At 37.7% G+C, this 20,323-nt stretch overlaps 1 protein-coding gene across 1 annotated transcript in view; it reads left to right on the forward strand.

The window, feature by feature from the left end:
• The window catches only part of KIF20B (kinesin family member 20B), a 37,100-nt gene extending 30,311 nt beyond the window's left edge, over window positions 1-6,789 (forward strand). The window contains exons 30-34 of the mRNA XM_027717939.2: window positions 2,029-2,232; window positions 2,621-2,698; window positions 3,469-3,616; window positions 4,945-5,087; window positions 6,565-6,789. Of these exons, the coding sequence (XP_027573740.2) occupies window positions 2,029-2,232; window positions 2,621-2,698; window positions 3,469-3,616; window positions 4,945-5,087; window positions 6,565-6,642 (651 nt within the window). The 3' untranslated portion in view covers window positions 6,643-6,789. The remainder of the gene's footprint in view (window positions 1-2,028; window positions 2,233-2,620; window positions 2,699-3,468; window positions 3,617-4,944; window positions 5,088-6,564) is intronic.
• The last annotated feature ends 13,534 nt before the right edge of the window (window positions 6,790-20,323 follow it).

The raw sequence follows: 20,323 nt of genomic DNA on the forward strand, positions 1-20,323 counted from the left end.
TCTCTTCATCTCTTTACTGTCTATTGGCAAGTAGGACTGTATGGCTAGTTTCTTGCTGTTTCATCAATTCAGCTTGTGCTGTATAGATAAAGCTTGTGATGTATGAGCTCTTGGGAGGGTTACTGCTTAATGTAGCTTTGTAATAGCAGCTAAGAGATCACCATAAAATTAGGTTTTTGCTATAAAATCAGTTACAGAGAAGATGCGTTGTGAATGGTTAGTGCTGAAGTACTTACCTTAAGGCAGTAGCAACAATATTTGATGTTATGGATGGGTAGAGTCTATTACTGTGATCATTGTGTGAGAAACTGTTATGGTGGTGTTGAAGTGAATGGGGTAAAGTTCTGGGGGGAAGTCGAATAATTATCAGGAAAATCATAGTGGAGAGAAAGAAAAAGAGCTAAAATGATCAAGGCAATATGTGTCTCTTGCCTTGTGTGGAGAGGCTGGCACTCTAATTAGAAGAGGTTAAGGCCAATGGAGGGTCATGGAGCTGAGGCTTAAAAAAAGTCATGGTTGGGGGTAAACAGAAGGCAGAACTGTCCTTCCTAAAATCCTGCAAGAAATGGGCAACACTTGCTGAAACTGATAGGAGTTTATTTTAAAACAAGTAAAATAGCATATTTCTATATGAAGGAGCTAGTGGTCTTCTGAAGGTGGTGAAAACCAATACCATCAGCAGGGATTAGGAAAAATTATAGTAGAAATCTATAAATGTATTTGTAGATGGATACTCTGAGGATTAGGCAAAGGTGTATCTGACATTTCTAATGCAAAAACTGAGAGTGCTGCGAGGGTATTGATGGAACAGATGAGGTGACCAGGATCACACATGTTATCCCTACAAAGCATCTGTTTTCCATTCCTGAAGGCAGAGTATTGAAGTAGTTGGTGAGACCCACCAGGACACGTGATCTCATTGTGAACAGATGTTACTGTCTTAAACTCCTATTGTCTTTCAGCCTAGGTGTTCATTAGCTATCTGCACTTGAGCTTTTATGCTGTAACTTTAGGAAACTCAAAATAGTTTGAGGTTTACAGTGTAGCATATTCTCATATTACTCATTGTAAGTATTTACAGTTGTGGGAGAACAAAGCAAGGTTAGTCCTGTAGCTGGAAAAAATATTCCAGTAAGATATGATGAAGGTAAAGAGAATTATTCATAATCTCAGTGTCCTAGCAGTGCCTTCTCATTAATTGAGCTTGGTATAAAACTTTGAAAATTTTATGCAGTAGCACGGACTTTGCTAAATGCACAGTAGGGAATAAAATGTGTCCTGTTGCCTGAATGATTCTAAAGTTTTATTCTGCAAATGCCTTGATGATCAGATCACCTGATTTAGCGGCTTTTGGTAGAAATAAATCTGTATAATATAATTATGTGAATAATTATATCTGACTTCAACTGTGTACTCTTGAAAACTTACCTCTCACTGATGCATATGAAGTGGCTGATTATTAGATATGTCAGCTGGAGAAAAAATATAAATTCTTTTAAATGGGTGAGCAATAGCAGGGCAGACTGCTTGCCAGTTGGACCTTACTTACACAATTTAACTTCTCTACTGTAGAAGTGAAGGGAAAGCTCTCTAAAGATAAGATAGCGAAAGATTATACTTTTCTTGCAAAAGCTGCTATTACTGCCTAGTTCCTAAGGAGCAGCAGAGTTAAGATGGATAAAATCATGTCAATTCTGCTACCCCTAGCTGTGAAAACTGTGATTAGTTGTCTCTGCCGTTGAGGAAAATGACTCGGAAACGAAGTATCAGGTTGAGTTTGGCAGGGAAAGTTCTGTGATCATAGATACAAATGTTAACTTGTAAAAATTTAACAAAAAAAAAATTCTAAAATACTCTGCTGTAGGTTTCTTTGGAATGCTTCTATTGGAAGTGTTCTGGAAGCTAACAGCTGGAAAATAAAAATGCTTACTTCGCAATCCACTGCAAAAGTGGGGGGGATATGTGTAATACTATTTAACTCATAGTTATTTTAAAACTTGTTTTCTTAAAATTTCCATATGCTTACAGGACCATTCAGAAATTGTCCTTGACTCTTCTGAAGTGTCTACGGAAGATGGAAAAACGAGTCGGTTCCCAAAACCAGAGATGGAAATCCAGTTCACACCTCTGCAACCCAATAAGATGGAGGTGAAGCACCAGGGCAGCACATCACCAGTTACAGTTAAAATGCTCAAGCCAAGAAGGAAAAGGAAGAGTGTAGAGATGAACGAGGTGTGAACTAAACCAACTGATGAAATCTGTAGTGGAGCTTTTCAGTGTATTACTCTGATCGTTTACTTAAACTCTATCCTTCTGATTTTTCACTGAGATCCTAAGGATATACGTAGGGTATATTTAAACCTTGTGCCCCCCCAAGTGGTGGATCTCTGGCCTGTGTTGATTAAGGTCATAGACTTCAGCTGATCCAGACTCTGGACTCTTGTCCCTAATTTGCACTTTACCTTTTACATTTCTCTCTCCCTTCTAGTGACAGGAAGACATTTCTTCCTGTCTCCAGCTGTGATCTGTGGAATCATAGACCAGTTCTGTAAAATTGCTTGTTTTGGTTATGCAATCATTGGTATCAATTATTATTTCTTCTAATTTCCTAATTTTTTAGGATTTTGTGAAAAGTGAGAACAAGAGAAATGCAAAACCTGCAGTGGCTGATTCACCTTCTACAAGCAACAAGAAAATGGTTTGATTTTGTTCCATTTTGGAAGTTAGTTGAGCCTTTTCTGTAAAGGTGGACTTGTTAAAGGAGCAAATATTCTTATGAAGCAGTATCTTATCCTTATCTGTGTACTTGAATAGGATCCTCAAACATTTATGTTGTCTTTCTACTAAATTCTGTAAGCCAACCAAAGAGAGTGTCTGTATTTGCCAAGAACGTGTAGTGTCCTAGCTGCAGTGTGCAATGATTCAAAGAGAAGAATGTTACATGTTGAATAGTTACCCAGACTACTTTGAGCATACTATTAGAATGTGATGTTATAGACAATGCCTTTGAACTAAAACTGAGGTTTATATTACCTATATTTATGGCAATTATAAAAAGATTATTTTAGGCCATAGTGGAAACCTGGGCAGATTCAGAGATTGGATAGTACATCTATTTGCCTCATCAGATTCTTCTTACTTTATTTATAATTAGACTATCTTGTCTAATAAAATACTGTATAACTTTGAATCTGCCTTTTTCAAAAAGGTAACTATTTGTTTCCTGTATGACTCATGTCCTTAAATGTATTCTGTGAAACTTTGGCGTTTGTTTTTTTTAATTCTGGGTATAAAATGAGGTTGTCTACATTTCTTGCTGTAGTGGTATCATTACTAAACTGAACAGAGGTGTCAGTAGCAAAGCTTAAACTGTCAGCTTGAAAATAACATTGAAGTAAAATAAAATGAAATTAAACATGAAGATAAGTCAATTTTCAGTTTAAACAATAAACTTGTATTTCTATACAGATGTCGACTGCTCAGTCTCTTAGAAAAGAATACCCCTTAAGAAAGCAAGAATCTACTTTAAGTAAAAAGTCAGCTAAGAAGAAAGATGGGACATTCCAGAAACTTGGTGATTTTTTCCAAAGTTCTCCTACTATTATTCACTCCAAAGGTTTGTACAGTATAATTAAGGCTTATTCCCTGTTCTCTGGGCATTGCAGAATGGCAGAGTAGAAGAGTTTGTCTTGACTGCAAGGACACATGGTTCTAAAGTTTAGGTTAAGTGTGAAAGGTAAACCAAGCGGAATGAAAGATGCAGTGTGGGATGTGTGCACACATATCATAAAAGCAATGATAACTGTTTGGCTCAGAATACCAGAGTTACTTTGTACTTACAGGTAAAGGCAACATTTAGAAACTTGCCCTGCTGCTCTACAAAAATCAAGAGATGAATCCAAACTCCAAATCTTACCGTGTTTTATAAGCAATGCCTTGTTTCTGTGGAAACTTTCTTAATGTTTTTTGATGTATGTGAGAAGGGAAGATTGGTTCTACAGAATCTGAAAGCCAGTGTCTCATGAAAATATTTGGAAGACTTCATTAAATTCAATATGGAGCAATTAATGGATTTTGTTAAGTTTGAGCGTAGCCTTGGTAAGGTTAACTACTAGGACTTTCCATTGAAGAATATACTTCTATTCTTTTCCACAGTAAGACATGATCTCTGGAATATTGTGTTTAAAAAAAAAAAAATTAGCAGAAGGCACAAGAAATTGACAATGTTAAATTCTAAAAGACACTATTACTTATTTGGTTAAAACAAGGTCAGTCATTATTTAATGTGGACAGTTGAAATAAGCTCCTGTACCAGCTTGAAAACTTGCCTTGCATCTTTATTTATCTGACATAAATCAGGTTTGTTATATTGGTTCCATGAGGACAGCATTTATTACCAATGGAAACCAAATTCAGACTTCTCAAAATTTCATCCTTAAAATACTAGATCTGAGCAAATGAGTTCTGCTTTATAACCTTTATTACCATGTCCTTTATCTTTTTCCTCTTTGTATAAGAGTATTGTTTGGGATTTCCTATTGCTTTGTAGTGCATATTCTCCTCTCTTTATAGAGCTAGTACTAATTTGATAAAACTACACAAATATATAGAGAAAATTGACTCTACATTATGCTTGTGTCAGCACAAAGAACTTAAATCTGTTCAATTCAGAAGTCTTTAACGTGCAGTGAGATCTGAATCCTGTTTGTTTTTTAATGTGCTATTTAAATGTGTCCTTTAAACTTTTGCATCTGAAGATACAGAAAACTGCTTCCAGCTATAGAAAACTGTGGTAGTCAAATACCACTTCTGAATTTTTATATTTGAACTTCAGACTACGTCGGTTTAATTTTAAACTTTTTTTAATAAAGCTTTCTTTATTCATGAATTTTGAGGCTCACAAAACCAGTAAGACATGTACTTATGACAAAACTTGTTTTCTAGCAAAGAAGCTGTTTGAGACAATAAGCTCTCCCAAGTCTGCAGAACCAGAAAAAGTCAAAGAAGATGAGCTCAAGCCAAAACGAGCTAAGAGAAAGCTGTATTCAACTGACATTTCTTCCCCCCTACATATCCCTGTTTCTTCAGTAAGTGATTACAGGTTACTGTTTTGCCCACTGTAATGTTTTTCTGTAATCTTAGTTTAAAATAAACTAGTAGGGGAACAAAACAAATCTGAAGGTTGCAAAAGAGGTTTTAAAATAACAACTTACTTTTTAATTCTGCCTAACCATTCCTTTTGGTCTTTTCTTTCTGCTGTTTTACTTCATTTTCTCTGTTTTCTCACTTGTCTTCTCTCTTTGCTGACTTACTGTATGGGTGATACAACAGTCGTATGGGTGATACAACAGTCTTTACATTTGGATTCATAGATATCTTAGTTGTAGTATGTGGAGGATTACTTTTTCCTGTGCTACAGCAGTTAAGTCTGAGTCTGTGTTTCCAGTAGCTGTGGTTCATTTAAGTGTAACATAAAGGGAGAATAGAAATAGAGACCATTAAGGGATCCATAGATTTGGAATAACATGATTGAAATACTAAAGATAAAGGTCTGCATGTACAATTAATGTTACAGGGTAAGTGAGCACGTAAGGTGGTTTTGAATTCTATTTATGCCCAGCTGATATTTGGGCATAATAGCATCCATGCTTTTCAAAACACAGTTTAAATAGCCTTCTGGATGTGGTTAAATTGTGTTGCCCTATCTAAGCCAGTCTATAAAAAGCCTTATAGGCCAGAGTTTATGTATTGTTTCTGAAATTCAACTGAATGGTTTTGACAGTAACTATACTGCTGAGAATCTCTTGCTCTGTTGCTTCTGAAGTATATCCCTTCATTCTCTTCAATCCTTTCTTCCCCATGCTGTAGAAAGCATTTGCCCATACTAAGATATCCTGTTGAATTTCCTGTAAATTGTATGAATGGATGTTGCAGAAACCAAAATCCTGTCCGTAAGAGGAAAACAAAAATGGTAGAAATGCAGAGCAAAAAGAGCAAAGAAGCTTGGAAGTGAATGAAAAAGTGAAAGACTGAATCCTGGAAAAGTCAGAGAAAACTGTAAAAATTTAAGCTAAAAACTGTGTTTTCTGAACACTTCTTGTATCACGAAATGAGTATTAGGAATTAGAACCGAAAGCTGCTTTCAGATCACATTTTTCTTTGGACTTTGGTATTTGTTCCAGAAAAAAAAAATGGGATTTTGTGTGTTTCTGGTATTTGTAGCTCATTATGATGCACTAAAATGGTCTCTCTATCCTGGAGACCTCTGACTAAAAGGTAATAGAATCATAGAATTTTAAAGATTGGAAAAGATCTCCAAGATCATTGAGTCCAACTGTTAACCCAGCACACCACTGTGTCCACCACTAAAGCATATCCCCCAGGTGATGATTCTGCCACTGGGCAACCTATTCCAGTGACTGACCACCCTTTCAGTGAATAAGCAAATTTCATTCTGAAAACAGATTCTGGAGAAAACTATGCTCTTAGTCATACAGGTCTAGAAGTCTATGTCATTTGTCTCTGAAATGCTGAGTAAACATTGTTTAATACCATCTTTTTCAGATCTTTGTAGAACAAAAAGAAAAGGAAAGTGATCATCTAATCATCAAGCGACGGCTACGATCAAGAATAGTAAAATAATCTTGCAAATGTGTTTGTATTTCCTAGCTGGGGCATATTTCCAGCTGATTGTATGTAGGAAGTAATAGATATTTAGTCATGCTTCAACATCTGTATATAGTTGTATAGGATTGTTCTGACTCCATTAAAGTTGAGGCATTCAAGAAAGCTTGTGTGTGAAAATTTTGTTTATTTGTTGTTAGGAATGGTGCCTTTGGAAGTGCTCATAACTTACCCATTGTGCAGTAAGAGCTATGCCTACCTATGTGGAATGGTTTTAGTTGCCTTTTTTTTTTTTTTTCAGACAACCTGTATACCCACCATAACTTTGAGTGGGAAAAAATGAGTACACATCGATACTTGTATATCCATAAATTCTTTAAAAAGATTTTAAAAAAATTCTGTCGTGAGACAAAATTAAGAAATTTGCACTATCTGGAGAAATATGTTGTTTTCCATTACTGGTGTTTTAAACTGTTTTGTATTTATTCTTCTAAATTAAGTAATTTAGAAGCATAATATTCTTGCTTTGGGGATTATAATATCAATAAATAATTATAATCTGCTACTAGAAGTGACCCACACTTGGACATTTGACATTTTCTACTCAACTAGAACAGCTACTTTTGATATAGTAATGTTTCAGCTTATAATCAGTGACTGAGTAAACATTTAAAACATTTTGGTTCCATCAGTGTGGCATTTACTGAGGTCACAGGCAGTGTATTTCATAGGATTTTGCATTGTTTGAAGAACGGTGATTGTCACTTCCAACTCAGAATATTCTGCGATGCTGTGAAAACGTGCCCGCTTGGGTCTGTGCAAGGCCCGTTACTGTGCAAGCCTTGCCCAGGACCGCAGCCCCCGGGAGGTGGCGCCGGGACATCGCCAGCCGCGGCACTGGGAATCAGCTGGGAGTGCAGGGGGCAGGAATGTTTTGCTTTGTTTTAAACTAACCCACTTTTGATGCCATTTAGCCAAGCTTCATTAAAAAAAATTGTTCAGAACGGGAGCTTTCAGGACTATATTCCCTTGGTAAAATCCTAGTCCTACAGTTTTTTTTTCCTGGTACAACCCTGCCCACCCACAGAGCAAATCAGCAGAGAGCCCTGTCACAGAGGGGTTTGTTTCTCAGTTTGGGATCTGAAAGCAAGCACTGGTTTATATGCCCTGATTTCTACTGTAACCGTTCATCTATTGCTGCACACTAACGCTCCACAGGAGTTTATATACTTTTCTCTTTTAATGAAGATGAATTTTTCAATGGAAGTATGCTTTATTAGGCAGAACTAGAGGTCCTCTGAGACTCTAGAAAAAAAAGTAAGACAAGATGTGTTAAGAAGAATTTGTTTCCAAAGTTGCTGGATTTAATATTTATAGACCTGTGTACTGATAGATAAAGTTGGACTTTTTTCTTTCCTTTTTTTTCCTTTATTTTTCTTTCTTACAGAGATGCTGGCACTTAACAACCATTATTCTGCTATAGGGACTTAGAATGCATTTTGTGTAAGTGCTATAACATTGATTTCTCTTTGAATTATCTACAAGAGTAAGGAATATTTTCAGAAGCAAGCTTTGGCTTATTTTATGACATAAAAATGCCAGACTGTACCCTTCTTGGTGTGTACTGAGGCTTCTGTGTGCTCTCAGATTGCTGCTGAAAGATAAGTTCTGAAATTCTTATCTAGGAACAAAGACTCTTTTTGAGTTTAACTGAAAGACAAGGTTTTTCAGTTCATTAAATAACTAGAAGATTTGAGAGGAATGAGCTTGCACACATTTCAATTAATTTCCAACTTTTTAGTGTGTTTTAAAAAGGACTCCTTTTAATCATAGATGAATTGCTGATGTGATGCATCAGTGCTTGTTTCATGTCAGATTGGAGAGAAAAAAAAATCTGGCTAAAAAAGTGGATAAAGGAGAGGTAGCAAGTGTAGATAAAATAGCTCAGTACAATAAAGAGCATGACTGTTTTAGCCCTCCTTAAAATATTGTACCTTATGAGCAGGTATACTTCATCTTGGAGGCCTTATATACAGTGGATAATTCTGACTGTACATTTGGAGAAAGTTGTCCATCTATCCTTCTGTGGCCATGACTAATCAAGGAAGATTTAGATGTTCTTTCCTTATCATCTGTGAACAATATCCCGTAAATAGTATTTCTGCTCTGACGTGTGTTAGTGCCTCAAAGCAGCACCAAAATGATTGCACAGGCTCTGTGCAAAACCCCAAATACCAATCTTCCCCTCAATGACCTTTAAAACTTTTTGTGTAGCCAGATGAGTCAGTTAAAAGGTTCTTGGCTGGCAACATGCCCTGCATGCCATCTCCTATGGATTTAATTTTTCACAGAATAGAAGCATGGAATGAAGCTGACATGAGTGACTACTTGAGTGTGCTTGACAGAAGCCTTTAAAGCAGCTGGTAATAGAATGATATGGGTTTATTTCCTGAAGAAGAGAAAATCATAGTATTTTTTGCTGTACAAATTAGCTTTTTCCTTGCTTGTACACTTGTGATATCCAGGTTTGTGTTCTGGAGAAAAAGGATTGGTAGAAAAAAACAGGGAAAATATGTGCTTATGTTTAGTTACCTCATTAAGTTTGCTGTTTGGTGTTAATCAGACAGTTCTGCATGTGGATGCCAATGTGGAAGTTAGTACTGATCTTGAGAGGGATCATAGAATCGTGATCCCTGGAGAGACAGACAGCTACTGCACAAGTACTAAAACAAGGAATTTATAGAAGTAGGTGCATCTGAAATTGTCCTTACCAGGTTTTTTTAATCTGTTCCACACGTAACAGTTATAACACTGTTTGGACTGTGTCAGAAACTGATTTGAAAAGTTTGATTTGACCTACCATTAGAGGATGCATCAGCATTTTACTCTACAGGGAAGGGTGTGTTCTACATCTGTCCCATACTACTTGTTTTGATTTGGGGTTTAGGATAGCATTGGAAAGGGGGAAAAAAATTAATATTAGCAGGGGGGATAAAAGTACCTAGAAAAAAAGGAATTCAGTCGTACAAAAACCATTATATCCTTTTAGTATTGTGACCTGAACAAATGTTTCTAGTTGGCAGCAGAGTACCTCAGGACCAGATTACAAACTCAAACACTGTGACTGGAAGTGACTGTGAGGCCTTTGAAACTGACTGTGATTAACTGCAATCTGCAAATTACTTAAGCTAATGTTTCCCTTCCAGAAATTTGGAAGCTATTGACCATGTGACATTAGAGACAGAGGCATAGTAGGGGTGGCAGTGAACAATTTGGAACAAGAGATGTTACCTGAGCTCTCACCTGTATCAAACATTTCATAAAATGTGATTATATCACAGAAGCACTGGTTTTTTTAAAACAACATTTTCAACACGAGAACAGCCTAACTGATGGTTTCCACTGTACAAAAAACCCCTACAGTAGTGTATTTACTGTACTGATCTTGTGCTCTGCTGCTACAAAATTGACCTTTTATAAAATGTCACAGTGTTTGGTGAATCTCAGACTTAATTGTGTGCATTTTCATAATGCATAACAGGCAGGGAAAATAAGTTGCTTCACTAAAAAAAAAAAAGGAGTAATTGAAACATTTAACATAGCTATTTTATCAGTTTCACACCCTCTGACATTTAACTGCTGTAACTTAATAATAGGGTATCATACAAAACTATCAGCAATTTTTTGAGGCACTATGTTGTCACTGAGTTCTATCTGAGCTGAGGCTTTGTGAGGTGATGAGGGCAAGAGAGATGTTATTACTATACAAATTTATTTCAGCACTCCTCTTTTTCTCTTAGATTTTCCTAGCAAACTAGAGTAGTGGCTCATTTCTCTTTCTCTAACCCTCTGAGATGCTAGTGTTCTCATCCAGAGCCAAGCTATGGGCACTGCACTGCAGTCAGCTAAGGAACAGATAAACTGTCTGGCTTCTCATTTCTGCAACACCTCTGAACTCCCTACTGCTCAGTGATGAGTGGAGTAAAATTACCTGCACTTACTCCCTGCTATACCAGCCTTTTAGCATTTAACATGATGTTACTTTTCAGTTTTTGATGAATTATTTAGACCGTGTCACTGATTTCAGAGGAACTGACATCTAAATGCAAGAAGGGAGCCTCAGGCTTTGTTCCCCACACGTGAGGTCACAACCTCACCCTCTGAAACAGATTTTACAATCACGATCCGAGTGTTTCCTTACTGGAAGAAATGTTTGTGACCATCTGTGGGAACAGATAGGTTTCAGTGACAGTTGAGATGCTGCTGCACAGGTTGACATCCTCCCTTCTTCACACAAGAAACTCTGTTTTTATCACCATGATGATTTGGACATGTTTTATCTGTATCTTTGTATCTGAGATTTAAGATCTTGATGAGGAAGAGGTATTTGGGGAAAAGATGAAAAAGTCTGTGCCTTTACTCTCTACCTAAGGAGTGCACTGCTTCTGTGATAGGAAAGTCTTTGAAAAGTGGCTTTGAAGCAATCTTTTGCTTTGAGCATTGCTGGGTTTTGAAGTAAAGGCAATGACTGAATTCCTGAGGAAAGTGGTTTTATAGAGACACCTCTGTGTTCATGGGTATTTGAAAAAGTCACTTACTCCTCTCTTGGCAGGGAGGAACGTCACTAGTCCTGATCTGATATCATTAAATGTGATGCTCATATAGATACATGAATAAGATGTGTTCCTCTTAGGAAAAGAACACAACTGTTCCTGTTGAACATCCCAGGAAATGCTTCATTTTTTAAAGTGTTTCTGTTTTTCCTTAACTGTGATGAGATGCCAGGAGAAAGAGTCTACCTTATAGTCACCCATTTAAGTTCTCCTCTTATGACATGTAAATCACCCAGCACTCAGCTTTCAGAGCGCTGGACTCTCTGCAGCCACTAAGAAACAGTCTTGGACTGCTTGCTTTCCACGGTTCAAAGAATAATTTTGAAATTGGGAAAGTGATTGCTTTGTGGAAACTCTGTGTGTGAGATGTTCTAGATGTCTTTCTTTCCAAGTGGTTTAGCCAGCAAAAACATATTATTGAAATAATAAATTTGGAAAATCCTTGTTTTTCAAACAATTTCAACTGTTTTGAAATACAATTCTGCGGAAAATGCTTTGAGCTTATGTCATCTTTTTAAGCATATGATATCAACATGTGAAATACCATGTGGTATTAATTTCCACTAGCATCTATTAATAATGTTAAGATGATCAAATAGATTCTCTCAGCACTAATATTGACTGTTAAACTTCTTGTTTATGAAAAAACACCCATTGAAATGCTGACTCCTGCAGACACTGCTTAAGCAAATTCAGAACACTGAATTCCCAGCAGGAAATCACTTGGACAATCTCACACAAAGAAAGTTTTCTCTTCCTTGTAAATTAAACTTCATAAACACAGTCGGACTCTAGGGATGCAAATGAGTAATAAAAAACAAAATAGCAAGTACAGTCAGTCTCTCTGATTCTCATGACAACTTTTCAGAGAAAACCCCCAAAGTTGTATTTCACTTAAGGAATGACTCCTGTTTGCTAACACAATAAATGTAACTGAGGAATTACTTGCTGGTGTTATCAGAGATTCATTGACAGGCAAATGCTGACAAGGTAATTTTATTGGGGAGCTGGAGAAGCTGTTGGCAGGAGCACAAATGTTAGACTGCCTCAGGTATTTTGAATAGTTTTCACTGATGGTTGCTTAGTCTCTGCAGTGCTTCTTTGTAGCACTACAAACAATGAAGGAAAGAAAAACAAATTAATTAAGCGAAAGTGTCACATTTCTAGCCTCCTGCCCTTAGTGATCACCACAAACCTTTGACACAAAGCAGTTCTGCAAGTCTGTCACCACAATTTAGCATCAACTTTCTCTTGCTCACTGTAATGATGTCAGTGCCTTCAGGACTGGAGAAACCTCCTGGAGCCCCATCAGTGGCCGGTGCGAACAAAAACCAGCATGGTAGAAATCTGAATTCCTATTTCTCCCCAGTTTGGTCTGTATTCTGTCAAAAACGTTCCCTGAAAGTTGTGAATTTATCCATGAAGCTAAGAGAGATAAGAATGTGAGGCTATAAATCTGAGATGGTATTATCTAAGTTGCCCATCAGCAAAAAGACTTTCTACAGTCAGTGGTGTAATTTTCCTGTAACAGAGATTAGCAGTGTCTGCAGGCTGCAGGTGTCACCTCTGTTAGACAGGTATGACAAAAGCACAAAAGAATAGCACACCTCTGGAAAGGATAAAGCTAATTCTTAACTTCAACACTGGCTGCAGTCAACTTTTGTGGGAAACAATCCTTGGAAAATGTCCTACATTGCATATCTCTGTGAGATTTATTTTTCTCTTTTAAACGACCCAAACTTCAGAAATCATCTAGGCATAAATATTTCACATTTGTTTTGATCTTGCTGACTTCAAATGCCTTTCGTGTATTTTTTGTATTTTGACTGTTTCAGTAAGCTTAACAACAGAAAATTAAGGGAAAAATAGGGTGGATAATCTACATGAAAAGTTAGGGATTACTGAGTGGAGTCAAAATGTCGTAAAGAAAGGGAAAAAAAGGAAAAAATGTAGAAATAAGAGACTGGAATAGAGTTGGATCAGATGATTTTCAAGAATCATGTTTCTGATCCATGACAGACAGTAGCCCCATCCAGTATCAAAGCCCTTCAGAACTGGAGTCCAGACCCTTCTGGAAATCTAGTCCAAGAACTTTTTATCCTCAGATTTCTCTGTCCTCTGGATCTCTTTGCTGCAATATCATTTAAATATTCCTTGTTCTGTCCTCAAAGGATATAACCCCTTTATAAATACTTTAAAGTATTTAAAGATCATATTTCATGTTCTCTGATGTTCAGCCTTTCTTGTAAGGTCATGTTTTCTAGATGTCTGCACACTCTCTGTGCTCTCCTTGTGTTATCCCCATTCCAGGGCAGGGCAGGGTCTCCTGGTCACCATCACAACCCAGCTCCACCTGCTTCAGGTGTTCATGGCGTGTTAAGTTCTGCTGGATCTGGAGTTTGTGCTAAAACTTGTGATATTCTGTTATAGCTATGATGGACCAAAGTTAAAGACAGAACAAGATCTGTAACTAGAGGTAATGTGTTTGAGATAGTTTTTAGATTGACAGGTGTTTCTGGAACAGATGCCCTGTGCCCCTGCTGTCGCTTTCTTCTCTCTGGTTTGAGGAAGGAATTGGCTCAGCACAGGAACGGACAACTCCCACAGCTACAGTGGGAGCACAGACGAGCTGGGGGATGTGGCTGGGTGTGGAGCAGGAGGATTGATACATGGGGCCTTGAGCCTGTCCATCATCTCATCTGTGCTGATGACCAGTAGGTACCTTGCGCTCTCTTTCAGCTTGAACTGTCACACAGGTGACATAAACATTTAATGGTTGTAGGTGTCAGCAGCCTGTGACTGGCTTTTGCTGGAGTTTGATTTGGAGGTGACCACCAGCATCTTTCTTCCCAGAGTACTGTAATCCCATGCCTGACACTGTGGGCTAGAAAGGCTGAGTAGGGTGAGGGGTCTTGGCTCTGAGAAAATGTCTTGTGCCATGGTGCAACAGGGGCATTGACCTCTTCACAGGGGACTGGGATGGGTTTAGATGTCATTTTGGCTGTGAGAGAATAGCTTCTTGCTTTAGTGGAGCTTTTGTAGTCCCAGGGGAGGTTTAAATGTGTTTTCTCCAGAGACAAATATTTGCTACATAGGATGAGACTTATGTACTTACGAGGAAAAAGCTAGCAAAGTAATTTTCATCTGTTTTTAACAATGAGATTCCAGGCTCTCCAAGGATAAAAACCAGTAGATAAAATCTATAAATGAACATAAAAATTCTCTCTATCAAGAGATTTAAGAGGAGTGTGGGGAGCACTCTGTACCAGCCATGTTTTCTGTGAAAACTAACAATCCCCCCTAATGTTATCAGACTTTTCTTAGCATGCACCACGTGTATTACAGATAGCAGAAAGAATATGATCTATTACCTTGGAAAGTTGTTATATGTTCTGCCCATTATCCCTGTCCTTTCCCCTTTTGCTTCACTTAATTTCCATCTCTGAGTTTATTTTTCTGTCCATATGTCTCTTTCTAGATATCTGAATTGGCTCACACTAGAATTTCAGGTACAGTTTCACATTAAAAAGGCAATAAAATTTTTCGCTCCTAGTTTCTTGGTGATGGTTGGCTAGTTGTGCCCTTGGTGTCTCAGGTGTTAAGGGAATAGGGTAGAAATTATGGAAAAGAATTCTAACAGGATGCTAAAAAGTGTACTCAGTGTAGAAATAATAAGAAATAAAGTTCGTATTTCTGAAGAGCTAATATTCTCCTGACTTATTTGAAACAGCTGATACCTTGTAACATTATTTCTGAGATGGAGGTAGACAACAGCATCTGTACTTACAATCTTCAAATAAGCATTGATATATTGATAAGTCTATAGAAACACTATATACATAGAAATGAAACTATGTAAAAATGAGAACTGTAGATTTTTGGTAAAGGATACCTCTGAATATGCTTCAGGCAGTATATTGTGTGAGTACAACATTTGTACTGCTGTTCATAACAGTTCTGGGGAGAAGTCTCCCTGAATTCTTGTGATTTGCTCATTCCCTGAAGCGTGCTGAAATCTCAGACTTTATATAGTTTAAGCTTCTGCCCCCCTCAGACTCCCCATGGAGATAATGCAAAGAGTTCTGTGAAAACACAGCAAGCAGTCAGCAGCTGATAGTCTCAGAATATTTATCAGTGCTGAAGGCACATTCTTGTCTCCAGGGTAAGTGAGAACTGCTAATCTTCTAGGCTTTAGCAAACTCTTTTGGGGCTCTCAGATAAATTAGTTTCTGTGCAGCCCATCAGTAGTCCCTTCTTAGGTTTATACTGGCCATAAAACAAGAGCTTTCTCTGGCACTACCCTCACCACAGCCATGCAGAAGGAGGAAGAAATAGCACCAAATTCTGCAAAGAAAAGCCTTTCCTTCCAATGCAGTTTTTGCTTTAGTTAAAATATGTTGAAGTACAAACAAAGCAAGGAAACTCCTGCTGGCACTGCCTGATAACACTGAGCTGAGTGGCTGCTCTCTTACAGTGTTTGGGGATGGGATAGGTACACTCCTTTTTCGACCTGGTTACAGGTTTTCTTCTCCGTGGTTGTACCTACAATTATCTGGGAGGGGTGGAAAGGACAGTTGAAGTGCCTTGCTATGGCCTTACTCAGAGTTTAAGCCATGGACTGTCTATTTTACCCAAATACAGATGGTTGCTGGTTTACTCTACCTTAGGACTTGACAGGCACACATATTAGTGCCTGTGGAACAGTGCTCATATAGATCTAACAACTAATGTCTCTAATGTGGACACCTTGGTCACTTATCTGAACTGCATTGAAAACTACTTCAGAAAAGATCATATGGCTGCACCTTCATCTCAGCCCACTTGATCTCCCTTCTAGAAGCTTATGTTAAGTGATATACAAATAAAATTATGATGCAAAGCCCTATACTGGTAAAAGATTTACAGGTTATGTGTGAAGTATTACTCTGGCTTGAATTCCCTTATAATCTGATGTGTGCTGAGGTGTGCACCTTGGTAAATATTTTTCTCTTAGAAAACTTATAAAAAATTGTAGAAGAAAATCTATCTTTGAGTCAAAAAAAAAAAGAGATATGAAGTGTGGTGAGAATTAGCATAATTTTTTGTATTTGGCAGTATTTGTATTTTAACTGAAACCCCTTGGAAAAAACACATGAAGCTATCTTTGAAAAATCTAGGAGCATCCCAACTCTCAGCTAAACTTTCTTCTTCATAGAGTTCAGTGTTCTGATTTCCATTAATGAGTGGAAGAAAGGATTCTTGGAAAATGTCTGTGTCCAAAGGAGTTAATCTGAGGCAGTTTACAGATAAGATTTATTTGAATTTTTTCGAAATTCAGATTTTATCAAATTCCTTTTTATTTTTCAGGATGTTTCAGCACCAAAAAAAACCCCAACCACACCAACAAAATACCTAAAGCATACATGCCTGTGCATTGGGGAAAGAAAAAGAATTTTAAACTCCAAATTCGATTATGGTGGTCAAATCTTTGGTCTGTCTGATTTGTTAGCATATTTTTACAGCTGTTCTCAGTTAAGCCAATTACTCACAAATCCTTTAAACAACCCAGTGTCATGGAGCACAGATCAAGTTCCCTCTCATTTAATTATAGCTGCTACACTATATGGTATAATTGGATCTTCAGGAGAATTTCCCTCTGTGTCATGGAGGATAGGAAAAAGCAGCCTGACCTCAAAATCAGATGTAAATGGCTAGAAAGGGGCTGTAATCATGTGCTAAAATTTCCTTTAAGAGTCTGAAAATTATAGATTCTTTCCAAACTTAAAGTTTTAGCTGTGTTGTTTGTTTGGGGGTTTTTTGGGGCTTTGTTTGTTTGTTTGTTTGTTTGTTGTTACGGTCTTTTTTTTAACATCTTGAATTCCCATTTTATCATATTTCATTGTTTACTACTGAATTTGAGAATCCTGGAACTGAGGTGGCCTTATGTCAACAATTTCAGGTATAGCTGTTGGTTTTATTTTTTTTTCTGGAAAATTATTAAATTTGAATATGCCACAGAAGAAATGAGGCCCCTAGGGGAGAGAGAAGGTAAATTGATATGATATTCCCAATGCAGAATTCTGCTGGCCCTAATGTTAGAACTATAGACACCATCTCATGGAGTGTTTGGACAGAGCTGATTACAAAGGTGTCTTGAATGTCTTGTCAGTGTGACACACACAGATGTAAATGTGCAGGGAAAACAAGAAACCCCTTATTTCATTCACTCCAAGATGCCCTATTGTAAACTGTATTTTTCTTGTCCATGTTGTCTCTACCTCTGACAGGTCTTGGTACAGTTGGAAATGGGGCTCAGAGAATTAAGTGAAATTTCCCTTGTGTTCAATTTAAATAGGCAAAGTACAATTCAAACTAAACACAAATGCAAGGAGCAGTAGACAGACTTTTTATGAAAATGAATGGCTGTTTGAAGGCACAAGCAGTGCATGATTTCTCTCCATAGTGTGAAATTGGTGAAACATATCCTATTGGTTTTGTTCTGTATTTTCCACACTGATCCCTTAAGGATTTTAGCCCATTGCTGTGTATCTTTCTCTGAAGGGCACAGAAGGTCTGCACAGTGTCTCCTGTCAATGAGGAAATTCCCAAAATGGATGTCATCCTGCATCCTGCTCACACCTTTCTGGGCAGGGAGGGACATGTCTTCTTCCACTGTCACCCTGAGCAGGGCTAAGAGTGCAGAAGGCTGATGGACTCTGGCTCTGACCTGAACAGTAAGGAATTATCAACTCTTTGGAGGGAGTATCTGTAATGTAAACCAAATAGCATTACAGTTCTTAACACTATAATCTATCAATGATAGGGAAACATGGCAATTTACAGAAGGGTTCAGTACCTTATACCTACATCATTTGATCCATGATTGCAAGGCAGATTCTACCAGTAGAGGAAAAATTGCCCCTGAATTTAGTTTCTGATCAGTTTAGCAGTTTCTCTTTACAGCTCCCAAAATGTGTCTCAACACAGTTTGGTGCCAGAGCATGTTATTGTACCAGGAGAAGCTACCATAGCTTGTTTATGAAGCAGCATGATGTCTCTGCTGTAATCAGTGCTCCAGCACAGAGTTCCCATGTTCAGTATCTCTGTGCCAAAGCCTAACCTCTCCAAAGGCAGCCTGATCTCATTACGCTTGTGTAATCCTTGCTGACAAGGGGGGGTTAACTTCTGATCAGTGTTAGTTACACTAATCAGCGTAGTTAGGGTTGGTCACAGGAATTAAACTATATCTTTGTGCACCGATTAGTTTTCTTTTGTCATGAAGCCAAAATCATCACCATCAGGTCAAATATCCTTTGTTCAAGTACCTGTAGGACTCGCAGTATAATTTCAGTCCTAAGCAGCAGTTCAAGCGGTAGCAGCACTGAGAAACTGAATATTTCAGTGAGGGAATTTATAGATGCCCCTCGTTTATGCATTTTGCAACATCATAATACTCCTACATGCTTTATATGAGAGAACGCCCTGAGAAGGAGGCTTTCTCTTATGGACTGCAAACAGAGCTAGTAATGTTTCTCAAAGGCATCCCAGCAATTTCTAAGAATCCAGGGACTTCACTGTATCACTTCACAAAAACCAAACCAAACCAACAAACCCAATCAAGAACACAAAAATAAACAACACTATAAGAGCAAAACCTAGGAGAGATGATGATGTACGGACTGGCAGATCCCCAAAAGTGGCCATAAACCAACAGTATTTCCAATGAAGCTTTAAAGTCTAGTGGTGGTACAACTCCAATTTTTATAAAAAAAAAAAAAAAAAGAAAAGAAAAGTATATGAAATCTTTAAATCTTTTGCAGTTGCAGATTTTAAACTTTCAAAGTTTCAGATTGTTAAGTTGTGTTGAGAGGTAAATCACAGAGCTAAACTGAGCCCATTCAGCTGAAGTGTGTGTTAAATGCAATCAAATGCAAAGTTCAGTGTCTAGCAGCAATGCATGCAAGGTCACACTTACAGAAGGGAGGAATGCTTCTGGAATATAGTGTCTCTGAGTATCTCTGCAGGGTTGCATATCAGACACCAATATGTTGATTTTAATGACAAATGCAAGACCTGAGTCAATGTTTAGGAGTGCAGAGATCAAAGCAATTCAAATGGGAAACCAGGCATCATTTTTTAGACTTAGAAGGCTTAAATTTTTCTAGCATATCACTCCAGCAACAGGTAAACTCACTGCTTGATGTCCTCAGACCTTTCTGGAAAGGATGTTTCAGCCAAAAAACAGCTTAGTGGGATCAGCTAAATACTCTGGCCTCTTCTAAACAGTTTCAAAGAAATCTGGGACTGAGAAGGGACCGATTGGTCTGATCTCCACATGAACCCTCTGGCCTCAGTTGCCTTCAAACCTGAAGCGAGCAAGTGGCAGAGTGCCTTTAAGCAGAAGCTGTTGGTAAATGTGTTCCTGTTATCTGCAATGTCACCACGGCAGCCCAATGATGAAAGTCAACATGCAGTAAATCATATGAATCCAATCACTGGAGTTCATAATACTTACATAAAGAGAAATAAACAGTAATATAATAATAAACAGTAATAAACGGTAATAAAACAGCTCTATGGGTTGGGTTTTGGTTTTTTTTAATGCAGTAAATGGGCTTCAAACCCATTAGACTAAATGTTAACTCAAATAATGACTTTAGAAATAAAGACATGAAAAACAACTACAAAATCCTACTATATATATCTATACTATAATCTTGCCATCATGAATTAAATGAATTAAAAGTTTGTGAGAACATTTAAAGATTATTTAATTCAGCTTTGGTAACAAGGTGATATGAATTTCACCAGAAATCTTATTTCCTTGTTCTCAATGCACCTTCTCTGCCATGCAGTCTATGAGCTTGCAATCCACAGTGTAACATGGTAGCTTTGGCTAGTGTACCAAAAAGATTAGGATGAGTTGTGGATGTAAGCATTACAAGCTGAGACCTATGGACTTTTTTGCTCTTGAGAGAAAACGTCTTCTCAAAATGTTTAATGAAACCTAGTGGTGTCAGCTGTGTAGTGTTGGGACCTGCACTCCTTCCTTCCAGAGTGCAGGGAACTGGTAAGATTTTCACACTCACAACCAGCTGAGGGGATAG

Source organism: Pipra filicauda, unplaced genomic scaffold (assembly GCF_003945595.2).
Source record: "Pipra filicauda isolate LSUMZ 115617 unplaced genomic scaffold, ASM394559v2 scaffold190_size1978887_pilon, whole genome shotgun sequence".
Taxonomy (NCBI): Eukaryota; Metazoa; Chordata; class Aves; order Passeriformes; family Pipridae; genus Pipra; species Pipra filicauda.